This window comes from Equus przewalskii, chromosome 14 (assembly GCF_037783145.1).
Source record: "Equus przewalskii isolate Varuska chromosome 14, EquPr2, whole genome shotgun sequence".
Classification (NCBI taxonomy): Eukaryota; Metazoa; Chordata; class Mammalia; order Perissodactyla; family Equidae; genus Equus; species Equus przewalskii.
This window is the reverse complement of record NC_091844.1, coordinates 29268353-29292440: the sequence shown is the minus strand read 5'-3', so window position 1 is coordinate 29292440 and position 24088 is coordinate 29268353. Positions and strand designations below refer to the sequence as shown.

General features: G+C 51.1%; 2 protein-coding genes across 5 annotated transcripts; both read left to right on the top strand.

Moving 5' to 3' along the window:
- The first annotated feature begins 4077 nt into the window (after nucleotides 1–4077).
- NOTO (notochord homeobox) lies at nucleotides 4078–9750 on the top strand. The gene is made up of 3 exons (XM_008516596.2): nucleotides 4078–4567; nucleotides 7297–7511; nucleotides 9354–9750. Exons 1-3 carry the CDS (start codon nucleotides 4198–4200, stop codon nucleotides 9510–9512), a joined length of 744 nt encoding a protein of 247 aa, XP_008514818.2. The 5' UTR covers nucleotides 4078–4197; the 3' UTR covers nucleotides 9513–9750.
- A 1978-nt stretch (nucleotides 9751–11728) lies between these two features.
- SMYD5 (SMYD family member 5) lies at nucleotides 11729–23818 on the top strand. 4 transcript variants are annotated; one of them, XM_008516592.2, is made up of 13 exons: nucleotides 11729–11875; nucleotides 15658–15766; nucleotides 16502–16641; nucleotides 17110–17231; nucleotides 17638–17707; nucleotides 18319–18423; nucleotides 19251–19313; nucleotides 19535–19605; nucleotides 19912–20018; nucleotides 20414–20470; nucleotides 21385–21479; nucleotides 22182–22252; nucleotides 22354–23818. In XM_008516592.2, the coding sequence occupies exons 1-13, from the start codon at nucleotides 11780–11782 to the stop codon at nucleotides 22499–22501; spliced, it is 1254 nt and encodes a 417-aa protein (XP_008514814.1). In that variant the 5' UTR covers nucleotides 11729–11779; the 3' UTR covers nucleotides 22502–23818. The 4 variants fall into 4 exon arrangements, with proteins under 4 accessions (XP_008514814.1, XP_070428501.1, XP_070428503.1 ...); XM_070572400.1 differs by having other exon boundaries at nucleotides 22182–22270; XM_070572402.1 differs by having other exon boundaries at nucleotides 11758–11875; nucleotides 16395–16641.
- Nucleotides 23819–24088: the final 270 nt, after the last annotated feature.

The window sequence follows — 24088 nt, the reverse complement described above, 5'->3', positions numbered from 1 at the left end:
CTCTAACTTGAATTTATGTCAGCTTAACCTCAACAACATGCAAAAACTCTGCTCCTTTACAACTCCAGCCCCACCCCCTTTCAGTTGTTGATGCCGCAGAATGACATCTTTATATACTGAGTGCCCCAAAACATAAACTAATAATTCTTTTAAATGCATTAGTCTCTTAAATTATGTAGAAAACAAGATTTGGAGTTACAAACCAAAGTTACAGTAATACTAGCTTTTACAATAATAATTGTTTTTTTTTCTTTAAATGCATTAGTCTCTTAAATCATGTAGAAAACAAAAAGCTATAATTTTTAAATCTTTGTGTTTTTGCATCAATCAATATTTTCCTTTATAGCTTCAGATTTTGACTCATCCTTAAAAAGTCCTTTCTCTAACACCTACACAAAAATCAATTCCAGACCTAAATATAAAAGGTAAACTATGGGGCCAGCCCCGTGGCTGAGTGGTTAAGTTCACGCACTCTGCTTTGGCGGCCCAGGGTTCAGACCCTGGACACGGACCTAGCACTACTCATCAAGCCATGCTGACTAGGCGTCACACAAAGCACAACCAGAGGCACTCACAACTAAAATATACAACTATGTACCACCAGGGGGCTACGGGGAGAAGAAGGAGAAGGAGAAGGAGAAGGAGAAGAAGAAGAAGAAGAAGAAGAAGAAGAAGAAGAAGAAGAAGAAGAACCAACGAAGATTGACAACAGATATTAGCACGGGTACCAATCTTTTAAAATTAGTACTTCTGTTCATTAAAAGAAACCCATTAAAAAAATGAAAAGGCAGGGCACAGAGTGAGAGAAGATATTTGCTTCTACATATATTGCAACAATGGGTTTGATTCCAAAATATCTACCTCTGTCTATACATAAATATTCTTACAAATTAATAAGGAAAAGGATAGTAACCCAACCCAAAAATAAGTAAACCACTTGAACAGTCACTTCACACAACAAGCTTATGAAAAGATGCTTAACACAAACAGTTTCCAGGGAAATAAATGCAAATTAAAACCACATTTTGCTAAAGGTCACATAGCTAAGGGATTTGAACCTAGGCAGTCCGTTAACCTCTCTGGCTCTATTTACTTATATTTAAATTGGGGATATTAATGTCTATCCTGAGGAACTTTTAGTCTGAGGAGGAATAAGCGAAACAACAGAAAACATAACTATGTACTGAAACATAGCAAATTATGTACTGAAAATCCAGAGCAAGACACACAGTGACCATATTTTTTTTGGCTTCGCTTTTTTATATTGAGCTCATAATAGTTTATATCATTGTGAGATTTCAGTTGTACGTTATTTCTTGTCTGTCACCACATAACTGCTCCTCTTTACCCTCTGTGTCCATCCCCCACCCCCCTTCTCCTGGTAACCACTGAACCGTTCTCTTTGTCCACGTGTTTGTTTATATTCCACATAGGAGTGAAATCATCTGGTGTCTGTCTTTCTCAGTCTGGCTTATTTCACTTAGCATAATTCCCTGCAGGTCTATCCATGTTGTTGCAAATGGGATGATTTTCTCTTCTTTTATGGCTGAATAGTATTCCATTGTGTATATGTATGTATGTATGTGTATATATATATATATATATATATATATATACCACATCTTTATCCAATCATTGGTCGATGGGCACTTGGATTGTTTCCACATCTTGGCTGTTGTGAATAGTGCTGCAATGAACATAGGGGTACATATCTTACTTTGGATTGTTGATTTCAAGTTGTTTGGGTAGATACCCAGTAGTGGGATAGCTGTGTCATGTGGTAGTTCTAGGTCATATGGTAGTTCTATTTTTAGTTTTTTGAGGGATCTCCATAGCGTTTTCCATAGTGGCCAGACCAGTTTGCATTCCCACCAGCAGTGTATGAGGGTTCCCTTTTCTCCACACCCTCTCCAACATTTGTTATTTTTAGTCTTAGTGATTATAGCCATTTTAACAGGTGTAAGGTGGTATCACAGTGTAGTTTTGATCTGCATTCACAGTGATTATATTTTTTACCTAGAAATCAGCACACAGAGACTTAACAAAATGTTCATAAGCCTTCCATCTTACAAGTTTTGTCTTGTTCCTTGTCAACTCCCCCTGATTCTAGCATGCATACTGCTGCCAGATTAACCTTTTGAGAGTCTTGGTGCATAAAGGGACACAGACCAGACACCTTATCTTGACCCTATAAACCTGGCCCCATCCTCTCGCTGTGCCATTTTAAAGAGCTTAGCCCAGCTCACTACTATTGTGAAGAGCTTCTCTCCTCCCCAGTAATAGCCACCACTTAGTTAAAAACACAGTCTCATTTAATTCTTGTAACAATCCCATAAGGTAAGTATTATTTTCTCACCTAAGAGATCATTCTCATTTTACAAAAAATTGAGGCTTAGAGTGAATAAGCCACTTATTCTAAGTCACAGAAATGTTCAGTGACAAAGCTGGGACTTGAAGCCAGGTTTGTCAAATTCCAAAATCTACACTTTCTGTCATTGTGCTCCACTGTCCCCCAACAGCATGAATCCTTGTCTTTGTAGGCCCAAAAAATGGGGTCCTGGGGTCCGTCCTCATGAGGCCTCTTCACAAGGCCTGCTGTTAGTGGCCTGGCATTGCTGTCTGGTTGGGTCCTGGGGGTCACACAGCCTTTCCCTCTGGGAGGAAAAGCCCTTCAGAAAGAAGCATGTTGAGAAATGGAGTGGTGTGTGTAGAATTTGAGAGTTATGGGGGAGCTGTAGAACTTTCACCGGATCCCCCAACTTCTAATGGGTCTGACCTCGGGTAAGAGAAAGCCCCTCTTCTGAGTTTTCATCCCACTCACATCGCTTCCCCAGGCCTCTTCTCATCTCTGTCCCCTCCTCTCTGACTCAGCATCCTCTGACTGAACCAGAGTAAGCCTAGACCTGGGACCAGTGAGCCACCGCCCTTCATTTCTTCCACAATTTCACCTTCCAGGCTGCCTGGGGGGCTGCCCCAGAAGCAGGGCCGGTATTTGCTGAAGTGGGAAGGAGGGACACAGACAGCAAGGTTCCTTCAGCCCCTACCTGGCAGAGCAGAAGGGGCATGTTTGTGTCCCAAACAGCTGACGCCTATTGACAATGACACAGAACCGCCCTCCACCTGAGTGAGTAGTTTCAATGTTAGGCATTGGTTTGGGGAGGCAGAATGCCATGGGAACCTGGGAGTCAGGAGTCTCCCAGAGCCCCACAATCACAGCACAGTGCTCACCATGCAGCAGGCCAATTCTAAACGCTTGACATGCATTAAGTCATTTAATCCACACAGCAACTCCATGAGTAGCTATTATTATCATCCATTTTACATGTAAGGAAATACAAACCATGACTTGCAATTTGCAAGGACTGATTACCATCTGTAAACCAGAGACACAAATACCTGCCCTACACCTACACAACTAGGAGTTTTGCAAGCCGTCACCTCCTATACATTGGAAGTAAATTAATATATCTTAATCTGGAACCGTTACGGTTTTTCCCCTTCCACCTTTTTGGATATAGGAAAGCTTCTTCCAAAGGGGCCTAGATAATGTGGGTGCAGAAAGTTCCTGGACAGATCCAAAAGAAAATGGTAACCACAGCGCTGTCTGCAGGCAGGGAAGTGAGTGGCTAGAGGACAGGGTGAGAAATTTACTTTTCACTGTGTTTATAAACAAGATATTTAAAGTAAATTTAAAAAAATTTAAAAGGTCTGCGCAGTCACAGGTGAATGGGCGTGAGGCTTCTGCTTCCAAGACGGCGCCCAGTGGCCAGGCGGTGGGCCCAGGATCATCAGCAAGCCACAGCGAGCTCAGGGTCCTTTCCCGGACAGCACCAGGGTGGGCATTTGTAAATGCGGAAGGAGGCAGGGAGTCCGCTCCTTGCCGCTGCGCCCACCTGGACTCGCCCAAGACTGGGTGCGGCCCCGGGCGGCCGGGCGCACACTGACTCTGGAAGGTCCCGGGCTCCGCTGCGGGCGGGAGGCCCCGCCTGGGCCGCAGGAACCAAAGGCCAGCCCCAGCCCCGCCCTGTCCCGCCCCGCCAAATTTAAGAGCCCTCGCCGACAGCTGGGGCCGTTCCTGGCCAGCAAGTCTCGCTCCCTCTTGCAGGGTGTTCTCGCTCTCCTCTCCCCCGACGCACGCGGCCCCGGAGGCCCCCGGCTCCCCTCCTTGGGAGCGTCTGTCCGGGCCAGGGCCGCGCCATGCCCAGCCCCGTGCCGCGAGCCAGCCGGCCGCCCGCTGCCCGGGGCGCTCGGCTCCAGCCCGGGTCCCCCGCGCCCCAGAGCCACTCCGCGCGCCCAGGCACGCCCCGCGCTCCCGGGCGCCTCGAGTCCTCCTTCTCCGTCGAGGCCATCCTGGCCAGGCCCGGCCCCCGCGCGCCCGCCACCCCCCCTGCCTTGGGCCTCGGGACCATTCCCTCTCGGTCCCCGGCCCCGGTTGTGCCCTGGGCGTGCCCGGCGACGTGGCTGCCCGCCTACCTGAGCGTGGGGCTCTACCAGCCGTGCCCTCAGCCCCCTGTGCTGGGGTTGCGCGTGGCTCACTTCTGCGGCCTCCAGGGCCTCGGCGTCACAGGTACGAGGGGCCCTCGCGCCCGCGTCCGGGAAAGTAGGCAGGGCGGCTGCAGAGGGGAGGCCGCGACAGTCGGCACATGATAGCGGAGAAGTCCCTGAGTTTGAGAACCACCCGCAGCTGGAGTGGGAAGGGACCCTACGACCCTTGACCTTGCAGTTGAAACCGAGGCCCGAGAGAGAGACTAGCTGAGACCAGACCGCAGCGCGAGGCTTACGCTGAGGTGGGAGAAGGTGTGTGTGGGGAAGGGTAGGCCAGAGGGGCTCGGAAGACTGCCAAGGCCAGGGCTACGGCTGCGAGGAGCCCCCGTCCTGCTCCCTGGCTCCGCGTCCCTTGACGAGGGATTTATGGAGGCCCTTGCTTTCTCCCATAGCCCCTTTGGATAACGCCTGTTGGCACAAGCTTTTCCCCAAAGCGGCTCTCGTTGCGAACCCACGGCCCTTTTTCAGCTGGGAGAAGCGGATGCTACAGGTGGTGCTGTTAGGTGCTGGCAAGTGCCCAGACACCATACCGCCTCGACTGCGCAGGTCTGAGTGACTTGCGCTCCTCACTTGACTCCTCCGAGCCCGCTTGCTTATTGCGCTCTTAGAATGGTACCTTAGTGCCCCGGCGCGCAGGCACTTAAATCCCAGCGAGAAATTAACTGTTGAGGTCCCCTTCTCCTCTGGCGTTAACACCCACCTACATGAGCTTTTGCCGTTTTTGGTTATCTGGTTCATGCTTCCCCATGTGCCCATGAAGCAAACTGGAGCAAGGTTAGTGCAAACCTTATGAACCCCTACCAAAATCCTGTAACACTATCTTACTTGGCTCCCACTCCCTGGGCTTCCCCCTCCTGTATTTCCTCAATTCCCTTCAGCTGGGCATTCCTCCCACCTGTGTTGGAAACACTGGGCTCTCAACCACGTGCCACTGCATCTGGGAGCCACGCCCATCACTCCAAGCCACCTTTTTCTAACCTCCCCACACACCTGAGGTCTTAATTGCAGTTTACTACTTTATATTACAGATGTCTCATTTTCAAGTTAGTTTTTTCATAGGAGTTACATCCACACAATTCAAGCATCAGAATGTTTACTAAGATATATGGAGAAGAGTGTCCTCTCCCTTTCTGTCCCCCAGTCACCTAGTTACCCCCCCACCCCCACCCCACAAGTAGCCAATGACACCAGCTTTATTCTTCCACAGGTATTTTGTGTATATTTACTACCTCAATACACACACATATTTATATGTGTATATTCATTCTCTACCCTCCCTCCCATACTGACACACTGCTCTGCACTTTACTCTTTTCAGTTGATCATATATCTTGGAGATTTTCCCACATCAATCCATACAGAGCTTCTTTACACTGAAGAGTGGTCCATTCCAAGGATGTCCCATAATTTATTTAATCAGGCCCTGCTGATTGTTTCTCATCTTCTGCTATTATGCTTATGTTTGTGGTAAGCCTAGTGGGCTCAGCAGTTGGGGTCCTGGCCTCACTTCTTTCGCTGGAGTAGTTTGTCTGCCAGCCCTGGAGCCTCCCCAAGGGTAGTGGGAGCTGAGGGGCCTTAGCACCGCACTTGCAGGTCCTGTGTCAGAACACTCCCATCCAAGATAGCCCAACGGCTCACTTCCTCATTCCTTCCGAGTTGCCACTTAGGTTCCTTGCCCTGATGGATGAATCTCCATCTCAGCTGGCCCACAGCTTGGTGAGCTGAATAGCACCTTTGTGTGCATTAGGAAGGGCACCCTAATATGTCCAGACAGACACAGCACTTTGGCAGAGGGCAAGAACTGGCCTGTGGAGAGAGGGCAGAATTTCAGACTCCACTTAGCCTCTCAGCTGGGTACCCATGTGCAGGCCACAAGCTGTACATAGTGGCCCTGTTCAAATGTCACCTCAGTGAGATGACTCCCCTTTCTAAAGATGCCAACTATCCCCGCCCCCCCCACACACACTCACCCTGTCCTTCCCTGCTTTATTATTCTCACTAGTGCTCATCATTTTGATATACTCAATACTTTACTTATTTACCATTTTTACTGTTATACAGGGGTTTTCTGCTTTGTCCTGGAACCATGCCTGACACATAGTAAAATTCAAAAAATATTTGTTGAACAAATGAAAAGGATGAACCCTTGGTGGTCCCTGCTCTGCCCATCCCATGGGGTGTCCTGAAGTAGCCAAGGAAAGGAGCGGAGGAGAGATGGAGGCCTGGCAACTCCTCTTAGGGCCAGAGGTTAAGCCAGGCAGCTAGAGAAGGTGGAGGCAGAGGTAGTCTCACAGCACTGTCCCTTCTTTTTTTTTTTTTTTTTTGAGGAAGATCGGCCCTGAGCTAACATCTGCAGCCAATCCTCCTTTTTTTGCTGAGGAAGATTGGCCCTGAGCTAATATCTGTGCCCCTCTTCCTCTATTTTATATATGGGATGCCTGCCACAGCGTGGCTTGATAAGCAGTGCATAGGTCTGCACCCAGATCCGAACCAGCGAACCCCTGGCCACCAAAGCAGAGTGTGTGAACTTAACTGCTGTGCCACTGGGCCAGTCCTGTCCCTTCTTTCCCATTGTTTGTTTTCTGTTATTTCTGTGCAGTCTCTGCCCACCCTGCCTCTTGCTGTGTTACCTGGCCAAGGGCAAGGCAAGGCATAGAGCTGTGAGCTTGTTCTCTCTCCTCCAAGATAGGGGGCTGGGGCGGTGGGATGGAGGATGCTGGCTAACCTCTCCTCCTGCTGGTTGCTCTCTAGGCTCGGAGCTGGCTCACTGCCCAGGCCTCTGGGGTCCCCCAGACTGGGCACCGGTGGAGGCCCTTCAGGCCACTGAGAGACCCCAAAAGAGAGTTCGAACTATGTTTAATTTGGAGCAGCTGGAAGAGTTGGAGAAAGTGTTTGCAAAACAGCACAATCTGGTGGGGAAGAAGAGAGCCCAGCTGGCTGCCCAGCTCAACCTGACGGAGAACCAGGTGGGAGCAGGACTCCTGTGGGGCCAGGGCTGCACGTGGGAGCAGACACGACTCTCCAAGAGGTGCTAGGTGGCGGGTGATGGGAGGACATGGGCCTTCTTCCTCTGTGCCAGGCCACTGGGGGAGACAGGACCTGACCATTGGCACACTCCCTATTTGATGAGAAAAATGGCCCCAATTGAAATCACATTATGGGAACAACATGTGATGTTAATGCAGAACTTTATAATACAATATTTTCATGCTAAATAGGGCGCTGAATAAGTAGGTATTCAAGGGACTAAATATTAAAAATAATAATAAACATTCCTTGAGCCTATATTCCTCTCCAGCTACTGTATCATTTCCCTGCTGTTTTCACAGGCAAACTTCTCAAGAACTGGCTATGTTCTCTCCATGTCCTTACCTCCCCTCTACTCCTAACTCATTCCAATATGAATTCTTTCCCTACCATTCCATTGAAACTTCTCATCAAGGTCTCTAATGGCCTCCATTAGCCAAAGTCAACAGAAGTTTTCCTTCCCTCATCTCACTCCACCCATTAGCCTCTCTCAGTACTGTCAACTGCTCCTTCTCTTATCTCCCATCTCTTCTCTTGGCTTCCAGACACCACACTCTCTTGGTTTTCCTCCCAGCTCTCTGGCTACTTCTTCTCTGTCCTCCTTGTAGGGGGGACTTTTCTCTTTGCAACCTCAAATTTTTCTCCCCAGCTGATCTCATCTATTCCCCTGGTTTTAAATACCATCTATAAGCCAATTTCTCCAAAATTTGTATCTTGAGCCCACTTCTCTTTTCTGACTTGTACATCTAACTACCTCTTTGAGGTCCCTACTTGGATGTCTTATGGGTAGTTATTTCAAACTTAACAAATCTAAGCCTCAATTCTTGATTTTTTTTTCTCCCCAAATCTGTTCCTTTCCCTACACATGGCCCCACCATCCACCCAATTGTTCAAAATACCTAGTCATCCTAGACTCCTCCTCCTTTTCCATTTCCATTCCATCAGCAAGCCTTGTCACCTCTACCTCCAAAATGCAGCTGGAATTGCGTCATTTCTCTGCATTGTCCCAGTTCATACCAGCCCCAGCTCTCACTGGATCACTGCAATGGCCTCCCAGCTGTCTCCCTGCATCTATGTTCATCCATTCTTCACACAGCAGCTAGATGTGCAATTCACTTGAGATATAAATAGGATTATGTCACATACCACCCAAAAGCCTTGAAGCCGACACTCCTAACTCATGGCCTTCACATCCTGGGTGATCTGGCCCCATTGACCTCTCCCACTTTCCCTTTCTTCGCTTTCTCCTCTCACTCTCAGATGTTCCAGCCGTGTTCTCCTCCTTGCTGGTCCTCAAACACTCCAAGCTTGGTTCCACCTCAGAGCCTTCCTACAGGTCATCCCCTGCCCCAGCCTACTTTTCTGTCCCCACCAGGCTGGCTTCTCATCCCCTGAGCCTCAACTTAAGTGCTGGTCCCTCAGGGAGGCTCAGACCTGTTTGTACCCCCATTTGTGTTTATATATTTCTTTGTTTCCATGTTTGTTATTATTCATCTCTCTCCACTAGACTGTGAGCTCCATGAGGGCTGGGACCATGCCTCTATTGTTCACCATTGTATCACCATCACCCAGGATGGTGCCTAGTACATAACAGGAGCTCAATAAATACTTGTTGATGAATGAATGGCAACTGGAATTACAGGGAAGGGTGTTTTGGAGGGGATGCCTCCCTTAGAAGAAAGAGTAAATTTTGGCCAGAGAGGAGAGGGCAGTGTGGGAATGGGGGAGCAGTGGGAATTGCTGGTCACACTCTGATCTCTGCCCACTCCCTATAATTGTAGGTGAGGGTCTGGTTCCAAAACCGCAGGGTCAAGTATCAGAAGCAGCAAAGGCTGAAACTGCCCGCCACGTCTGCCATTGCTGCATCCCTGGATGAGCCCTCCAGCAGCTCCGACACCAGCATCCAAAGAGAAGATACCGAGTCAGAAGTGGACAGCTGAGGACCAGGACAGAGGCTCAGTGCAGGCTGTCTGAGCTAGTTCTTCCTGGGGACACCCACTGGACCTGCCTGCCCCACTTCTTAATGAAGAGCCTCGACAGGGTCAAAGGGCACCAGGGGAATCTGAACTGTCAAGCAGGGGCCCCCTTTTCTATATTGACCCCTGGGAGCTGGAATAATGAAAATGGTCAGGGGCACAGACTTTAGCCTTCAGCTATGTCCTTGGCCAAGTTATTGAACTTCTGAGCCTTTTTCTTCATCTGTATAATGGGTGTGTTGATAACTTAGAGCTCCCAGGGCTGAGATGACGTCTATAAAGCACTTATAGTGTGCCAGGCCCAGTGCTGTGCTAACTGTTAAGGCTTATAGGCCCCCTTCACCTGGGGGAGTGGTGCCCACACCAGCCCTGGACTCTCTAGGGATTAGTCGTCTCCTGGCCTGGCTGTGGAGGAGAAGGAGCCTCCCTGAGTCAGGGCACAGAAGACTTCCCTACCAGAGGTGGTGGAGTTGAGAGCAGAGGAGGAAAAGGTAGACCGTTTAGCCCACTTCCCCTTACAGAGTTCCCCCAAATTTTCTCGTTTTGTCTGAACTGTTACCACTCTCAGAAGGAGCTCCGGCCCAGCTGCCTTCTTGGAATAGACATGCTACCCTGACCACCATTTTTTTCCCTCCGGTTACCTGCCTTGACCCCTTCTCCATCTTTATATAGAATAGAGACACTGGACTCTGCCTTTGCCAAGATAGGCATTTTGTCATAAATTCTGCTTTATTTTCATGGGGTGGTTATTATTTCCTCCCCTTCACAATCCTGACTTATGGCTCCCTTTCCTTCCCAGGAATCTGCTCATTTCTAAGAAGCCTAGCTGATAGCCTACACCTGTGGGGCCTTCCATTAACATTTCCAGAGCTGATTTCTCTAGTGCTCCACCTTCTTGGGTGGGTCTCTGTTGAGGGTATTGATTTAGAATCTAGAATGGCTTCTGAGTGCTGAGGTGAGCTGGTGGAAGGAGGTCTGCCCTGTCATCTGGTGGTCAGAGAGACCACGGTCTCCAGTTGCTCTAGAATTTTCTGAGGGAGAGAGAGAGGAAAGTTGGGGAGCAGAGATAGCCTTGCAAAACTACCTGCCCCCAAGGCAGTGGACCATGCTGTCTGGGATACCAGGCTGCAGCTGGAGGGATGCTAGGGTCCGGCTTCAAGAATTCTACCCTGTCCCTGTCTTCAGGGACATCCTTCCTAATGCTGGACCCAAAGTCAACTCTGTTAATCAAAGGAACTCAGCCACACTTGCCTCTTCTAGGAACAACTGGCTCGCCTCTTTTTTTTTTTTTTTTTCAAATCAGCAGTTACCTATTCAGCAGTTACTGGGTTTTACCCAAGCCCAAACGTCACTATGAGACCAAAGCAAATGCAGACATAGGTTCCTTTACCAGGAGCACAGAGTCAATTGCAGGACAAGGAAACAAGATAAGGTACAGCGGTCAGGCTTGGCTGTGGTGACAGATGCTTTAGGTCAGTGGTTTGCAGCTTTTGGGGTCCTAAATGAGAGAACAGGTCCCACTCCTGTTGTCAGGACAATGTGCCTATCACACTTCTGCATACAATTTCAGGGGTCCTCAGACCTGAGGTCAACTATGGACCCTCCTCCATTCCCCACTCCCACCCCCAGCTAGGGACCCCAGGCTGCAAAGTCCCTAAGCCCCTGAAGAGTCTGAGGGAGACTCAGGTCCCACTTAATCTTTCACAGGACTGTCTGCCCCGCTGCCAGAGGCCCACAGAGAAGGGAAATCTCGCATCAGACTTTCTTTGCGGGACGGATGGGTGGAGTAAGCTAGTCCGGGCTAAGGGTCAGGGGATAGGAGTAAATCAGCCCGCTGCTCTCCCACGCCTCAGCTGGGTCCAGGGATGGGTCCAAAGACCTCTTGACTCAAGACTGGCCACTGGGTGGACAGAGACAACAGACATCCATACAAAGATGAAGTCGGACACAGACACATCAAAACAACACACACACACTCTCTCTCTGATATAGAGGTACACTCTGGCCCCGAAGACAAAACCGTACCGATGTAAAAGCACAAAAGCCCAGCTACACCCAGTCAACGAACTAAGCGATCTAAACACGTAGATAAAAGAGACCAGAATTTGGACTCGCTAACGCACGAACCCTGGCAGCCTCGCAGACGGTCACGCCCGGGCCGTGGGGGGAGGGGGGCGGGGCCTCCCGGGTCGAGGCAGGGTCAAGGGTCAGAAGGCGGAGGCGCGCCCAAGATGGCGGCCTCCATGTGCGACGTGTTCTCCTTCTGCGTGGGCGTGGCGGGCCGGGCCAGGGTCGCCGTGGAAGTCCGATTTGTGAGCAGCGCCAAGGTGAGGCCGGGACGGACCCCGTCGGCAGCCCCCACCCTGTCCTGCCTTGGAGACAGCCCCGCGGGGCCCCATGCCCGGAGCCTAGAGGCTTCTCTGGAGCTCAGACGCGGCGCCCTGGCCCCTGCTCGCGGTCGGGGGCTCCCTGTCTGTCCCCGCGCGCAGGCTTCCGGGGCAGTCACGCGGGAACCAGGGCCTCCCGGGCCTCCGCGCGCGCCCCCTCCCCGCGGAACCGGGCCGGCTTGCCAGCGGCCCTGCTGTGGCTGCTCCAGGCTGGTTGGGGGGCGCCGGGCCAACGGGCCGGGCCGGGCCGGGGGACATTGCTGCTGGGCCCCGGGGGCAGTGGGCGGGGACGGGCTGAGCCGAGGGAACCGAGTGTAAAAAAGCGTGCGTCTTCAGGGAACTTTCTGAATGAGATTTGGGGTTAGAGAGTGGGTAGAGAGGCCAGAACCCTTCACGAAATGCCTTGGAGTGCTAAGGCATTTTTACTGGAGCCCGAAGCCTGTGGGAGCATTGGAAGGGTTTAAACAGGACATGAATTTTGTCGTTTTATTATCGTGTTTTGGAAGTTCATTGTAGAAAAAGATAGAAAATGTATGTAAAAAAAAGAGAAGGTAAAAATCGCTCATAATCCTATACGTGTGCAAATATGTATATTAAAATTACATTTTTAGAAAATGCTTTTTGATGCAGCAGTAAATCTTTCAATATCAATAAACATATTTCTACGTATTAATTTTTAACAGCTGAGTAATAGTCTATTTCGTGGGCGGGCCACAGTTCACTCAAGTACGTATTACCAAGTACCACCCCTTATGTTGGATCTTGTTTTTTTGACCCTGAGGTCAAAGGTCTTGGAGCTTAATTTCTGTGCACACACAACCTTTTTTTCTGTCCAGCACTGTCCAGCACTGAGTATTTTCTTTTCTGGTTATCTTTGCCAATTGATATGTGCAGCATGGAATCGCTTTGTTCTCATTTACATTTCTTTGTTTACTAGTGAGCTTGAATTTATCATGAGTAGTGGCCGTGTGTGTCCTTGTCCAAGACGTCTGCCTTCTACTCCTCTGTCTTCTGCTCTCAGCATCTTCATACTGATCCAGTTCCCCAACCCAACCTTCCATTGTTCTCTTTCCACTCCAGAAGCATCTGGAGCGTTCCTCTCCATCCGTGGTAAATCAGCTTCCCGGCATCCTTGGTCTCCTCAGCTGCTCACATCTCCATCTTCACCCCAGGGCCTCTAGGGCTCTTGGCTGGCTTACAGTTTGATGGTGTCTCCGTTCCGCCACTCCTAGCAGGCAGAGATAGTCACCTTCACTTAACCCTACCCCTCAGGCCCCTCCTTTCTGGATTTCTTCCCTCGCTTCATCACTTCCGCCTTTCTCCTTGCCCAGTTGTCCTCTCGCAGTCTTCTATCAAAATCCCAGCTCTGGAAGAATGAGCTGCCCACCCCACCGTCTCCGTGTCCACACCTGATGTGCTGCTGGAGAAAATCACATAGCTACCCAGACTTGGTGACAAGATGCATTATTCTGGGTTTTTTGCGTCTATATTCATCAAGGGAGATTGGTTTGTGTTTTTTTCTCTGTGCTGTCTTCCTCAGGTTGCCACATCAGAGTAATGCTTGTTTTTTGGTAAAATGGAGAAGCTTTCCATTTTTTCCCGTTATTGAATAGTTTAGAGAGCATGAGAATTACTTGTGCTTTGGTTTAAAGAGAGCTGGCTTGTGAAACCAGATAGACTAGGGGCCTCAGTGGGGGGTAGTTTTTGACCACTTTCTCTGTCACTTCTATGGATATTGGTAGGAATGATTTTCAAAAATTTACCAACTACTGTGCCGAGGACACAACCAGTCACAACAGAAACCTGACTAAATACAGTGGATGCCAGCCGAATGCCACACTGGTGCATATCACCACTGCTTATTAGTCCGTCTCAGCTTTCTTCCTTTTGAATTCAGTTGTGGTAATGTATATTTTCTAGAAAATCATCCATTTCATAAATATTTTAAAATTTACCACATAGTTTTAGAGTTTTGCACAATCTTTTTATTAAAGCTTATTTTTCAAGTTGGAACTATCTTTGCATAGTTTGTGCCCTTTTCATTCAGGTTCCGTTTTCTTGAAGCTTCTTGGTAATATGAATAAGAGCTGTTTTTCTTGAAACACTTTCATATGTTTTAGAGGTGAGTGGTTTCGTGGAAGAATATCTCTGATTCTTTTCCCTTTGTTTTGATTACTAAATCTTTTCTACATTTGGTCCTCCAGAAAGAGATTAATATTTATCTAACATTAAGATTTGAGATTGGGAGAGATGATGTGGGTCTCTGTCATATCTTTTTATTCCATAGAGGAAGACCAGGTTTTCATTTTGCTAGTTGGGGTCCCAGGGGCTACAAGGCATGGAGGTGGGGCTTCTAGGAAGACAACCAAGGGTGCGTGCATGGTTGTGCTCAGTGGTTTTGTTCCAGCTGTCCCACGCTGCTGTTAGAACTCCCAGAGTTGTTCAGAGGGGTGAGATTTGTGGCTCCTGGGTTGCTCAGGGCCTATCTTGGTCTACACATCCTCTCCCTCTGACTTTGGGAGACGCCCCTGTCTAGCCAGAGCACCAATGCTAGAAGGAAACAGGGAGCTACCCGGGAGGCCACGTGACAGGACATTTCACTGGTGTGTCAGTCATTTTTTTCCTCTCCTTTGTGACTGTTCAGTGTTGGCAGGGGCACTCCCCTATTCTCTAAGTGAACAGTGGGAGTAGGTGCCCAGCAGGGTCAGTAACTGCCTGGGTCTAGAAGCACATTTGAGAAATGGCAGTGCAGCAATTGTTTTCTCATCCTTCATCCCTTGCGTGATGTATACAGTGCTTTAGACCAGTGCTTCTCAGACTTTAACATGCCTGTGACTGACGTGGGCATCTTGTTGAACTATAGACTCTGATTCAGCAGGTCTGAGGTCAGGCCTGAGGTTCTGCATTTCTAACGGTCTCCCAAGTGATGCCTGTGCTGCCAGTCCATCACCTCACTTTGAGTAGTAAGCAGCTAGAGCTCATGAGGTGCATTCACCTGTGCTATATCATTGCATCCTGGAAACTGCCTGGTAGGTATTATCATCATACTCACTTTTCATGTGGGAAACAGATGCAAAGAAGTGAAGCAGCTGGCTCAAAGGTTCACGGCAAGTTAGCATTAGGACTGGTGCTAGGCTTAGTTATTCCTTTCAGCGTAACACCTGAGAACTTGTCGGGTGCGAGGCACTGTGCTAGGTGCTGCAGATACCCAGCCGACCAGGGAAGTAGGGCACGTTCTCCTTCAAACTAGGCCTCCCTCTCCCGTGGTGTAGGATTTCTCTGCAACCCTGAACAGCAGTTTCACTGCCAGGATCCTGGAGGGGCAAGGGGTACCTCAGGGAGGGCTGCCCTGCCATTTATCAGGCCCTGCTATTACCAGCTCCTGGTACAGGAGGCCCCAGCCTGCTATGAGCCTTGGCCCTGCTCCGGCCATTCTAAAAATTCTCCTGCTCTTAGTACTCTGAGATGGCTGACGTGGTGTCTCGCTCCCCGTCCCAGGCCCCCTGCTCTGAATAGGCTTAAAGAAGTGTGACTGAAAGTAGGTCAGAGCTACATTTCCAGAGGAGGCCGTTATGGAGGGTGCTGACCATGCTCCACGAGCCCTTCCAAGGCAGAGGCCTCTGCTGAGAGGGAGGCACGTGAGGGTGAGGCTGGGCGGCCCTCCAGGAGCTATGTCCTTTGTCTCTTTTTATGGACATCCTATTCCTTCTGTGCCCTCTTAGGGAAAGGGGCTGTTTGCTACCCAGCTGATCCAGAAGGGGGAGACCATCTTCGTAGAACGGCCCCTGGTGGCTGCACAGTTTCTGTGGAATGCACTTTATCGCTACCGAGGTGAGCACATCTCATGGCTGCTGGGCCAGCTGCTTTTGCACATGGAAGAGAGCTGCATTCATCCCTACTGGCTGATGTCTCTGGACTCTGGGTGTTGGGAGGAAAGGCTGTCTCCCCTGGAGAACCACGCCTCTGTCTAACCTCAGGCTGTTTGGGGCTGTGAGTCTGCCGTAGAGAGGCTCTTCTGAAGTGCTCCCTGTGGGAGGACTGTCATGCAGGTGGAACTCAGTCTGACCCACAGTATAAGGGACTGGACATCATGCTAAAGGGCTCTGGGGCAGAATGCAGCCCTCTACCAAGAGAAGGCCATGTGCCCTTGGGTCAAAATGCTGAGTTAGGGCTTAGAAGCAAGTAGGATGCCCTTAGCTTTGCCAGCCACGTGCTTTTCTCACACTTTTCTTGGGCTAGAGACAAACTGTGAAAGGAGGGTCAGTTGGTGCCAGAATGTGGGGAAAGCCAAGTCTAGGGGAGAGGAGGGGAGCCTCACAGACTAAGTCCCATTGAGAAGCAGGGACAGTCTGACAGGAGGGATGGGGACTCCAGCGGGGTAAGAGGGAGTCATCTCCCTTTGAATGCATGTGAAATTCATGAATTCGTTCCATTCTTTAACATAGTCATTCATTCACAGACTTCCAAAATGTTTATTGAGCACTCACTATGTGCCAGGCACTATTCCCCTGCTGTAAAAGGATAAACGTGGCCGTCTCTCAAGCCACGTTGTCATGTCTCCCTCAGCCTGTGACCACTGCCTTCGGGCACTGGAGAAGGCAGAGGAGAATGCTCAGAGGCTGACCGGGAAGCCAGGCCAGGTTCTGCCTCACCCCGAGCTGTGCACTGTGCGCAAGGACCTCCACCAGAGCTGTCCCCACTGCCAGGTGAGCGTCCCAGGGGAGTGGACCTGAAAGGAGGCCAGTAAGGGAGGCCTTAGCTGAAGTCTTCTTTGGGGAGATAGGCATGAGGACAGACCTGGTCATGGCCCTTGAGAACCACAGTGTAGGGCAAGACACTGAAAAGGCTCAGTTACTGTTCCAGTTTCGTCCTCCCTGTTCCAGTCCCATTGTCTAGAAAGTAGGCTTGGTGGGAGCTTGCCCTCTTCCTGGGAGCCTAGCAGGGCTTCTCCCCTCTACCTGAAAAGCTTTCTTTCCTTCCCATGGTTTTAGAAGCTTGGGTTAGGTGCTCCTCTCACATGCCCCCAGAGCACCATATGCTTTCTCATCTCGTGATACCACCGAGCTCCTGCTCAGGGCTGTTTGTGGAAGGAATGCAGTTAGAGGAGGTGAGTACCACATGGGACATGTGTGCCTCACCTCATGGCCAGATCCTAGGGTGCTGACCTCCAACAGGTGATGTACTGCAGCACAGAATGTCGGGTGGCAGCTGCTGAGCAGTACCATCAGGTCCTGTGCCCAGGCCCCTCCCAGGATGACCCCCTGCATCCTCTCAATAAGCTGCAGGAGGCATGGAGGTAGGTGGCATTTCGTCCCTTCTTTCGTTTATCCTTCCCTTCCTGTCTGGGAAAGGACAGGTCTGCTTGCCTGCTTGAGCTCAGCAGATGCAGCTATTTTTCTTAAGTTACCATCCTCTAGATTTTTCCTCCATTCTTATGGTTAAACAGAGGGCACATCACCCAACCCTCTGCCTTTAATCTGAGCTGCCAGTCCCACCATCCTGGGCATTTTACACACTCTCAGAAAGAGCAGCATTAAGCCCATAGGGATGTCAAGTTCTGCCCAAGTCCTTGCCGATGACTTTCTCTCTTTGGTTATAAATGGGTTGGGAGGAAGGATTCTCTGTAGCAATCAGACTGGGCTTCCCTGAACTCAGCTACTGGGGAGGGAATTTCTAGGCCCAATCTTTTTCTTTGTCCCCAGGAGTGTTCACTACCCTCCTGAGACTGCAAGCATCATGTTAATGGCCCGAATGGTGGCCACAGTGAAGCAGGTAAGCCCACCTGACCCTCCCAGGGAAGCTGACTCTGGCCTCATTCAACCCTTGGCCTCAGTCTCCTCCTCACCTCAAGACCCTGGCTTGGATGCAGAATTCTCCTGGGCTTCCCAAAGGAGAGCTGCTTGCTATGTAAACCTTCGGGGTAGCTAACCACAAATCTGGCAGGGGGGTGGGGCCTCATCTTGGATCTATGAGAGGACTTCTTGTGCAGCAGCAATTCATGCATTCAATTTATAAGCACCACTTTTTCAGGATTGTGTCTTTCACATAAAGTGAGAGAAGCCACTCTGATCCCTTCCATTAATATTGTTGCTCCTCAGCCTCATTCTCCTATTTTCTTAGTATTGTTGAATTGGCTAGCTTGGCCCCAGTTGGGGAGATGGTTGGTGTGGATACGGTGGGGAGGAAGTCCCCAGGCAGAGGAAGGGTCTACCTAGAAGCTCATGTGGATGGTGTTTCTCTGATGGTGGCGGCTTTAAAATCATAAGCTACCCCTCTCACGTGGGTGGGAGTGGCAGTAAGGAGGTGGGTGTCTGAGTCCTTGTGTGCACTTGCATGCACGGGCATGTGTGAACATGACCCTGAAGTATATTTATTCGCTGCAGGCTAAGGATAAGGATCGTTGGATCAGGCTCTTCTCCCAGTTCTGTAATAAAACAGCCAATGAGGAGGAAGAAATTGTCCACAAACTCCTTGGGGACAAATTCAAGGTTCGTCTTCTCCCATGACCCCCCCTTCACCCCCAGTAGCCTGGGATGTTCTGTGGCTATCTCAGGGGAGCTCCACATTTGGTCCCTTCCCAGCCACAGGAATGAGTTAGAGCCTGGGGCCAAAAATCTATTCAGAGGACTTATATTCCTGCTACTGTTTAACTTCATGACCTAACGTGGACCTGAGACTGGGAAGTGGGGTGATGACAGAGGAAGGAGGGGTAGGGTGCCCTGATGTGGGAAGGCAGTACCTCATGACAGGATAGCAGTCGGCAAATCAGGTATAATGGAAAATGGAGGATTGGGGGTCCACCGGCTCAGGGAGCAGTGTGACACAGGAGAATTTTAGCCGCCGGTGTACTTAGTGCCCACTCGCAATCAAAGAGTTACACATTCTCATTAAGGACAGTGCACTTCCATGCAGGTGCTGCCTGAAGGTGGAGGCAGGTGTGTGAGAGGGCATCTGGGGCAGGCCTTCCTGCACTGAAGTCTGAGGAAAGGAGAAGGGGAGTCGAGCTGGTCTGAAGGCCAGGTTGAGGAGCCTGGAAGCGGGTGGTGAGGACGGACATTCTAAACCAAGCTGCCTCAGCCCTGCTGGTACAAGTGCTGGAAAACAGGGAGGAACTTGGGAGTTGCCACCCTCAGTTGGAGCAGGCCAGCAGACTGCCAAGGCTCTTTGGAAATAAGGACTCTGTGGCCTTCCTTAGGGAAAGCTCGTTCTACAGAGCTGGCCCTTTTTTCTTCCCTCACCTGGTCTTCTGGGCCCTGCCTGAGGCTAATGGGAAATGCCCAGCGATGCAAGTCTCTCCCTCCTTCCCCTAAACCAGGGCCAGCTGGAACTTCTGCGGAGACTCTTCACAGAGGCCCTTTATGAGGAAGCACTCAGCCAGGTGAGCATGGGGAAGGTGGGACCAATGGCCTCCCAGTCACTCCAACTTTCCAGGAGCAGCTGGGTCAGCGTCTCCTATGGGGACAGCTAAGCCAGAGCTGACTTGGTCTTCTGGAGTTGAGATGGGACTGACTTGTGGAAGACTTCCTGAACAGAGAGTTGTATCAGGAAGAAAAGTAAGTGGCTGTAACCTGAGCACTCATCTCTCTTTCTCTCCCACAGTGGTTCACTCCTGATGGATTCCGGTCTCTCTTTGCTCTTGTTGGGACCAATGGCCAAGGAATTGGGACCAGGTTAGGAGAGAATGTTCCAGATCTATTGGACTTGTCCCTCAGGGTGTGGGTGGGAGGTTGACTGAGGAAGGTAGACACAGCTGCTTTCAAGGTTAGGGTGGAGTAGGGTGTGACTCTAGTCAGAGTGCTCGACTAGACACAGTGGTGGGGGTCAGAAAGAGTGAGACTGAAGAGTCTGGTCTTGGGAGCCCTGGTCTCTTGGGCAAGATGGGTCCCCCACCCTGAAATGGGCTTAACTTGCCTGGAGGTGGAGAGCCCTGTGAGCTGGGCCTCCTCCTCTCCAACCTGGCTGCCTGGGACCCCCAGCTCCCTGAGCCAGTGGGTCCATGCCTGTGACGCTCTGGAGCTGAAGCCTCAGGACCGCGAGCAGCTGGATGCCTTCATTGACCAGCTGTACAAGGACATCGAGGCAGGTTGGTGAGATGGAGCCTTGGCCTCACTCCACCTTGGAGATGCCCCCCAGTCAGATGGCGGACACACAGTCTTCCCCCAGGGAGCTCTGAGTTAATTTTTGGGGAAGGTAATCCCTATATGCCTGTGGGAACCTTCAGGTCTATCCATAGGACACACAGACAAGAAGTAACCCTGAGATCCATGCAGAGGATCGATGCTGGGGGTGGGAGAGTGCTGATAAATACAGGGATAGTGTTTCTAGAAAGATAGGGCTTATGTCTCCGAGAAGCAAGTTCAAGTAAAACAGTCGTGATTGGGCAGCAAGACCATGGAGCCAGAGCTTGTCCTTAGAAGCCTAGTCCTTTTTCCACCTATAAAATGGGTAGAATAACATCTGCATATTACTGTCTTACAGCAACTGGCGAGTTCCTTAACTGTGAAGGATCTGGCCTCTTTGTGCTTCAGAGCTGCTGTGAGTCCTGGCATTGAGGAGGGTGGCCTCATGGCCACAGTTCATCTCTCTCAGTTGGCCACTTCTAGGCTGGTGGGGTTAAATCTGAGCATAGGGTTAGGGCTGAGCTTCCTTGGGGATTCCCCTGGGCTTTGATAGTTCGAGCATTTTTTTATTCATTCCTTGGACTGCTTGTGCCTTAGTATATGTTTCTATATAAATTAACCTTCCAATGGGCCAGGCCCTGTGCTAAGGCTGGCGCAGAGCTCTGATTTTTGCAAAGGGAAGCATGGGCTTTGCACCACCGCTGTTCTCTGAGATTTGGGGGGACGGGGCGGGGGGGTGTTGTGAGAGCCTAGGAGGCCCTCAGGATCCTGGGAGGAGGGAGCTCAGGCTAGAAGGTGAGTCTCTCCAGCACGTGATGGGGAGGTGCAGAGCCAGCTCAGACTGTTGTGTTTTCCATATCTCAGCCTCCCACCTGCTGGTTTCCTTACCACAAGCCCCTGCTCCCAGGCTCTGGAGCCACTTTACCCCTCCCAGACTAGGCTCTCAGAGGGCCTGGCTCAGCTGTTACCAGACATCCAGTAGCAGACGGGACTGAGTTAAGTGGTCTAGTGTGGCCATCCCTTTCACAGCCCTGTCCCTCCCTTTGCCAGACACTGGGAACACAACTGAAAAAGAAGCTGACCAGTGAGGAGAGCAGGGGCAGTCAGAGTGGGTAGGAGAGGGGAGTGATGTGGGAGGGCATTTGTGCCTGTGTGCTGTGGTCTTCAGGAAAGAGCACTGGATGGAGAGACAGGAAAGTTGGGTGCCAGGACCTTTACAGCCCTAGCAGAGATCAGAGAACAAGGAAGGATGGGACTCAGTGCTCTGCAGAATTGAGGCTGTTATTTTTATTAGTCAATAATCCTCATTACCTGCCTCTTGTGACCCAGGCAACCACAGCTGTGTCCCTAATGCAGAGACCTCCTTCCCAGAAAACAACTTCCTTTTGCATGTCACTGCCCTGGAGGACATTAAGCCAGGAGAGGTGAGAGGGCTGGGGCTTGGGAGCTGTGGGGGGTGGGTGGGCAGTGGGCCTTGCAAGTTCTGTCCAGGGATTGGGAGCAGTAGTGGCTAGAGCCCCAAGTTGAGGCTGTTGGCTTGAATCCCCATGTGCCCCAGGACTCATGTCTTTTTGCCCATGGGTATGCCCTACCCAACCCCACTTCTTCAAAAAATAACTCCGGAAAGCCTCAAAGCAGTATTTGAAACAGCTGTGTGCCCAGGTTCTTGTCCCCAGCCACCTTTTGATCAACAAGTGTGTAGCTTCTAAGAAAACAGGAGATGGCTCTTTGTGGCTTGGGCTATGGGCTGCTAGTGTGGGTTTGGGGTCCTGGCTGTTGGTGCAATGCACAGAGCCTGGTTGAATCTTCTTCCAGGGCAAGTAACATCGCACCAAGATAACCTCTGACCCCAGCCACAGACCTTGGCCATTGCTTGCCTTTAACCATGGCCTGAGGCTAACTACAGTCCCTCTGTCTCAGACACAGGTTGTTAGAGCCTCATAGTGGCTTGCCTGCTGAGGGACAGGGGAATGGATCAGGGCAGCCCACCCCTTTGCTGAAGGGCAGCTCAGACCTGGCTCCTGGGGATGGGGCAGTGGTGGAAATAGGGTAGTGGTTGGGGAGGCCCTAATCCCATCTAATAGAGAGCACAAACCATGAGACCCCACCTGTCCTCTGCCCTCTAGGAAATCTGTATCAGCTACTTAGACTGCTGTCAGCGGGAGCGCAGCCGTCACAGCCGCCACAAGATCCTCAGGTGCCAGCTGGGGACCTGGTGGGTAGCTGGGCTCTGGGGTCCTTCAGTCCTGGTAGATGGCTGACTTTTCACCCTCATCACCATCCTCCCACCCTCTGCAGGGAGAACTATCTGTTTGTCTGTTCCTGCCCCAAATGCCTGGCAGAGGCTGATGAACCCAATGTGACCTCAGAGGAGGAGGAGGATGAAGAGGAGGAGGAAGGAGAGCCAGAAGATGCAGAGCTGGGGGATGAGATGACTGATGTATGATGTTCCCCTGCCTGGAAAGGGCTCTACCCCAGACCCTGCCGGAAAAGGGGGCCTTCCCCCAGAGAAGAGGCTTAGAAGGAACTCCCCACTCCTGTTGCCTGCTTTCCCCCCATTCCAGCTGTTTCTGCCAGAGGGTAGGACAGAGACTGGATCCTAGGCCCTCCACCCCTCACCAGGCCCCATGCCCTGGACACTGCTGCTGAGTGGCTTAGGCTCTGTGCTGTCACTGAGCCTCTCAGAACTGGCCTTCCCCTTCTCCTCCACTCCAGGGTGTGAGCGGCTGGAACCAAGGTCAGGGTCTAACAATGTTTCTTCCCCTTGCCCCCATGGCCATGCTTACCCACCCACCTGAGGCTTCACCCCTCTCCACTTGCTATGGAAGGATAACAAAGTGGCAATCTGAGAACAGCCTGACTTCACTGAAGAAGAAAGGAGGTGGGGTGAAATGCCCTCACCTTCTTCCCCTCCTCCCTCCGTTGTAGCTGATAAGGCAACTTTCTGACCACTAGCACACCTGGGAGAGGCAGGAAGGGGGACAGGGCCTCCAGAGCACCTTCACTAAGCCTCTCTGCCAGGGAATACGGAACCAGGGGGATTACCTCCCTCTCCCCACCTCACCACCCCCAGCATTTGGACACCTAGGGGAGTGGAGATTAACCCCTTCCCCAGACTCCAGAATCTCTGTACTTTGTGCCTTGTCCCTCAGGCCCTGGCACAGTGGCTGGCCCCGTGGGGTATGGAAGAGGCCTCTGCCTCCCTCAGGAGGGGCATGTGGGGGACCATCACCTTTTCCTCACACCCTCTCCCGTTGAGGACTCTAGCAGCATGGCTGAGACCTGGCGGATGACAGACCTGTGCTCCTTAATGTGGGATGCTCTAGAGTCTTCCCTGGGACCGGTTTAACATGGGTCAGTGAGGGGCTCTCCTGGCCTCAGTCTCCATCTTTAGGGTCTCCACAGAGGAATGTTGAAGTCTTCCAGAAACCTCGACGAGCTGGGCTAGATACTCTGAGATTAGCCCTGACTTTGTCCCCCTCCCCCAGATAAGCACGACCCCTCACTCTTGGGTTGGATGCTGTGGGAGTTATAACCCATCACTCGCAATTCCTTCCCGCCTACCTTCCCTGAGGGGCCTGCTGTGTCCCTCTGCTGAGGGCTCCCCGGGAGGGCAGGTGCTTACCCCACAGGCCCTTTCCTGGATCTAGAGCCAGGTGGAGCATGCCTGTCTGGCCTGTTGGGTTCTTACTCCTTCACACCTCTCACCAGCACCCCTCCCACCCCTGCCTGCCCACTGTTCTCAATAAAATGTGAGTGGTGACAGGCCTCTGCAGGAATGCTTTGTGGACAATGGCTTGGTGAGCTCCCCAGGGCACATGGCAGTCATGTAGGTGGTGCAAAGGTGCATAAGTTAGACCAGGTGAAGGCAGGAGGTGGGAGCTGCAACTCCTCAGTTGAGGCTTGTCTCTGGTCTCCTCTACACTCTGCCATGCAAATGTCTCTGAAGCACAAGAGCACAGGTCCTCTGAGGCCCAGTGTGGATCCCCAGGACCAGATTCTGAGTCTTCTCCCCAGGGGACTGAACTCTGGC

Coding starts and splice junctions, on each gene's coding strand:
- NOTO (XM_008516596.2), top strand. CDS start 4,198: ATGCCCAGCCCCGTGCCGCGAGCCAGCCGGCCGCCCGCTGCCCGGGGC. Junction 4,568..7,296: donor CCAGGGCCTCGGCGTCACAG/GTACGAGGGGCC, acceptor GTTGCTCTCTAG/GCTCGGAGCTGGCTCACTGC. Junction 7,512..9,353: donor TCAACCTGACGGAGAACCAG/GTGGGAGCAGGA, acceptor CTATAATTGTAG/GTGAGGGTCTGGTTCCAAAA.
- SMYD5 (XM_070572400.1), top strand. CDS start 11,780: ATGGCGGCCTCCATGTGCGACGTGTTCTCCTTCTGCGTGGGCGTGGCG. Junction 16,642..17,109: donor AGAGCTGTCCCCACTGCCAG/GTGAGCGTCCCA, acceptor GACCTCCAACAG/GTGATGTACTGCAGCACAGA. Junction 20,019..20,413: donor GTACAAGGACATCGAGGCAG/GTTGGTGAGATG, acceptor ACTGTCTTACAG/CAACTGGCGAGTTCCTTAAC.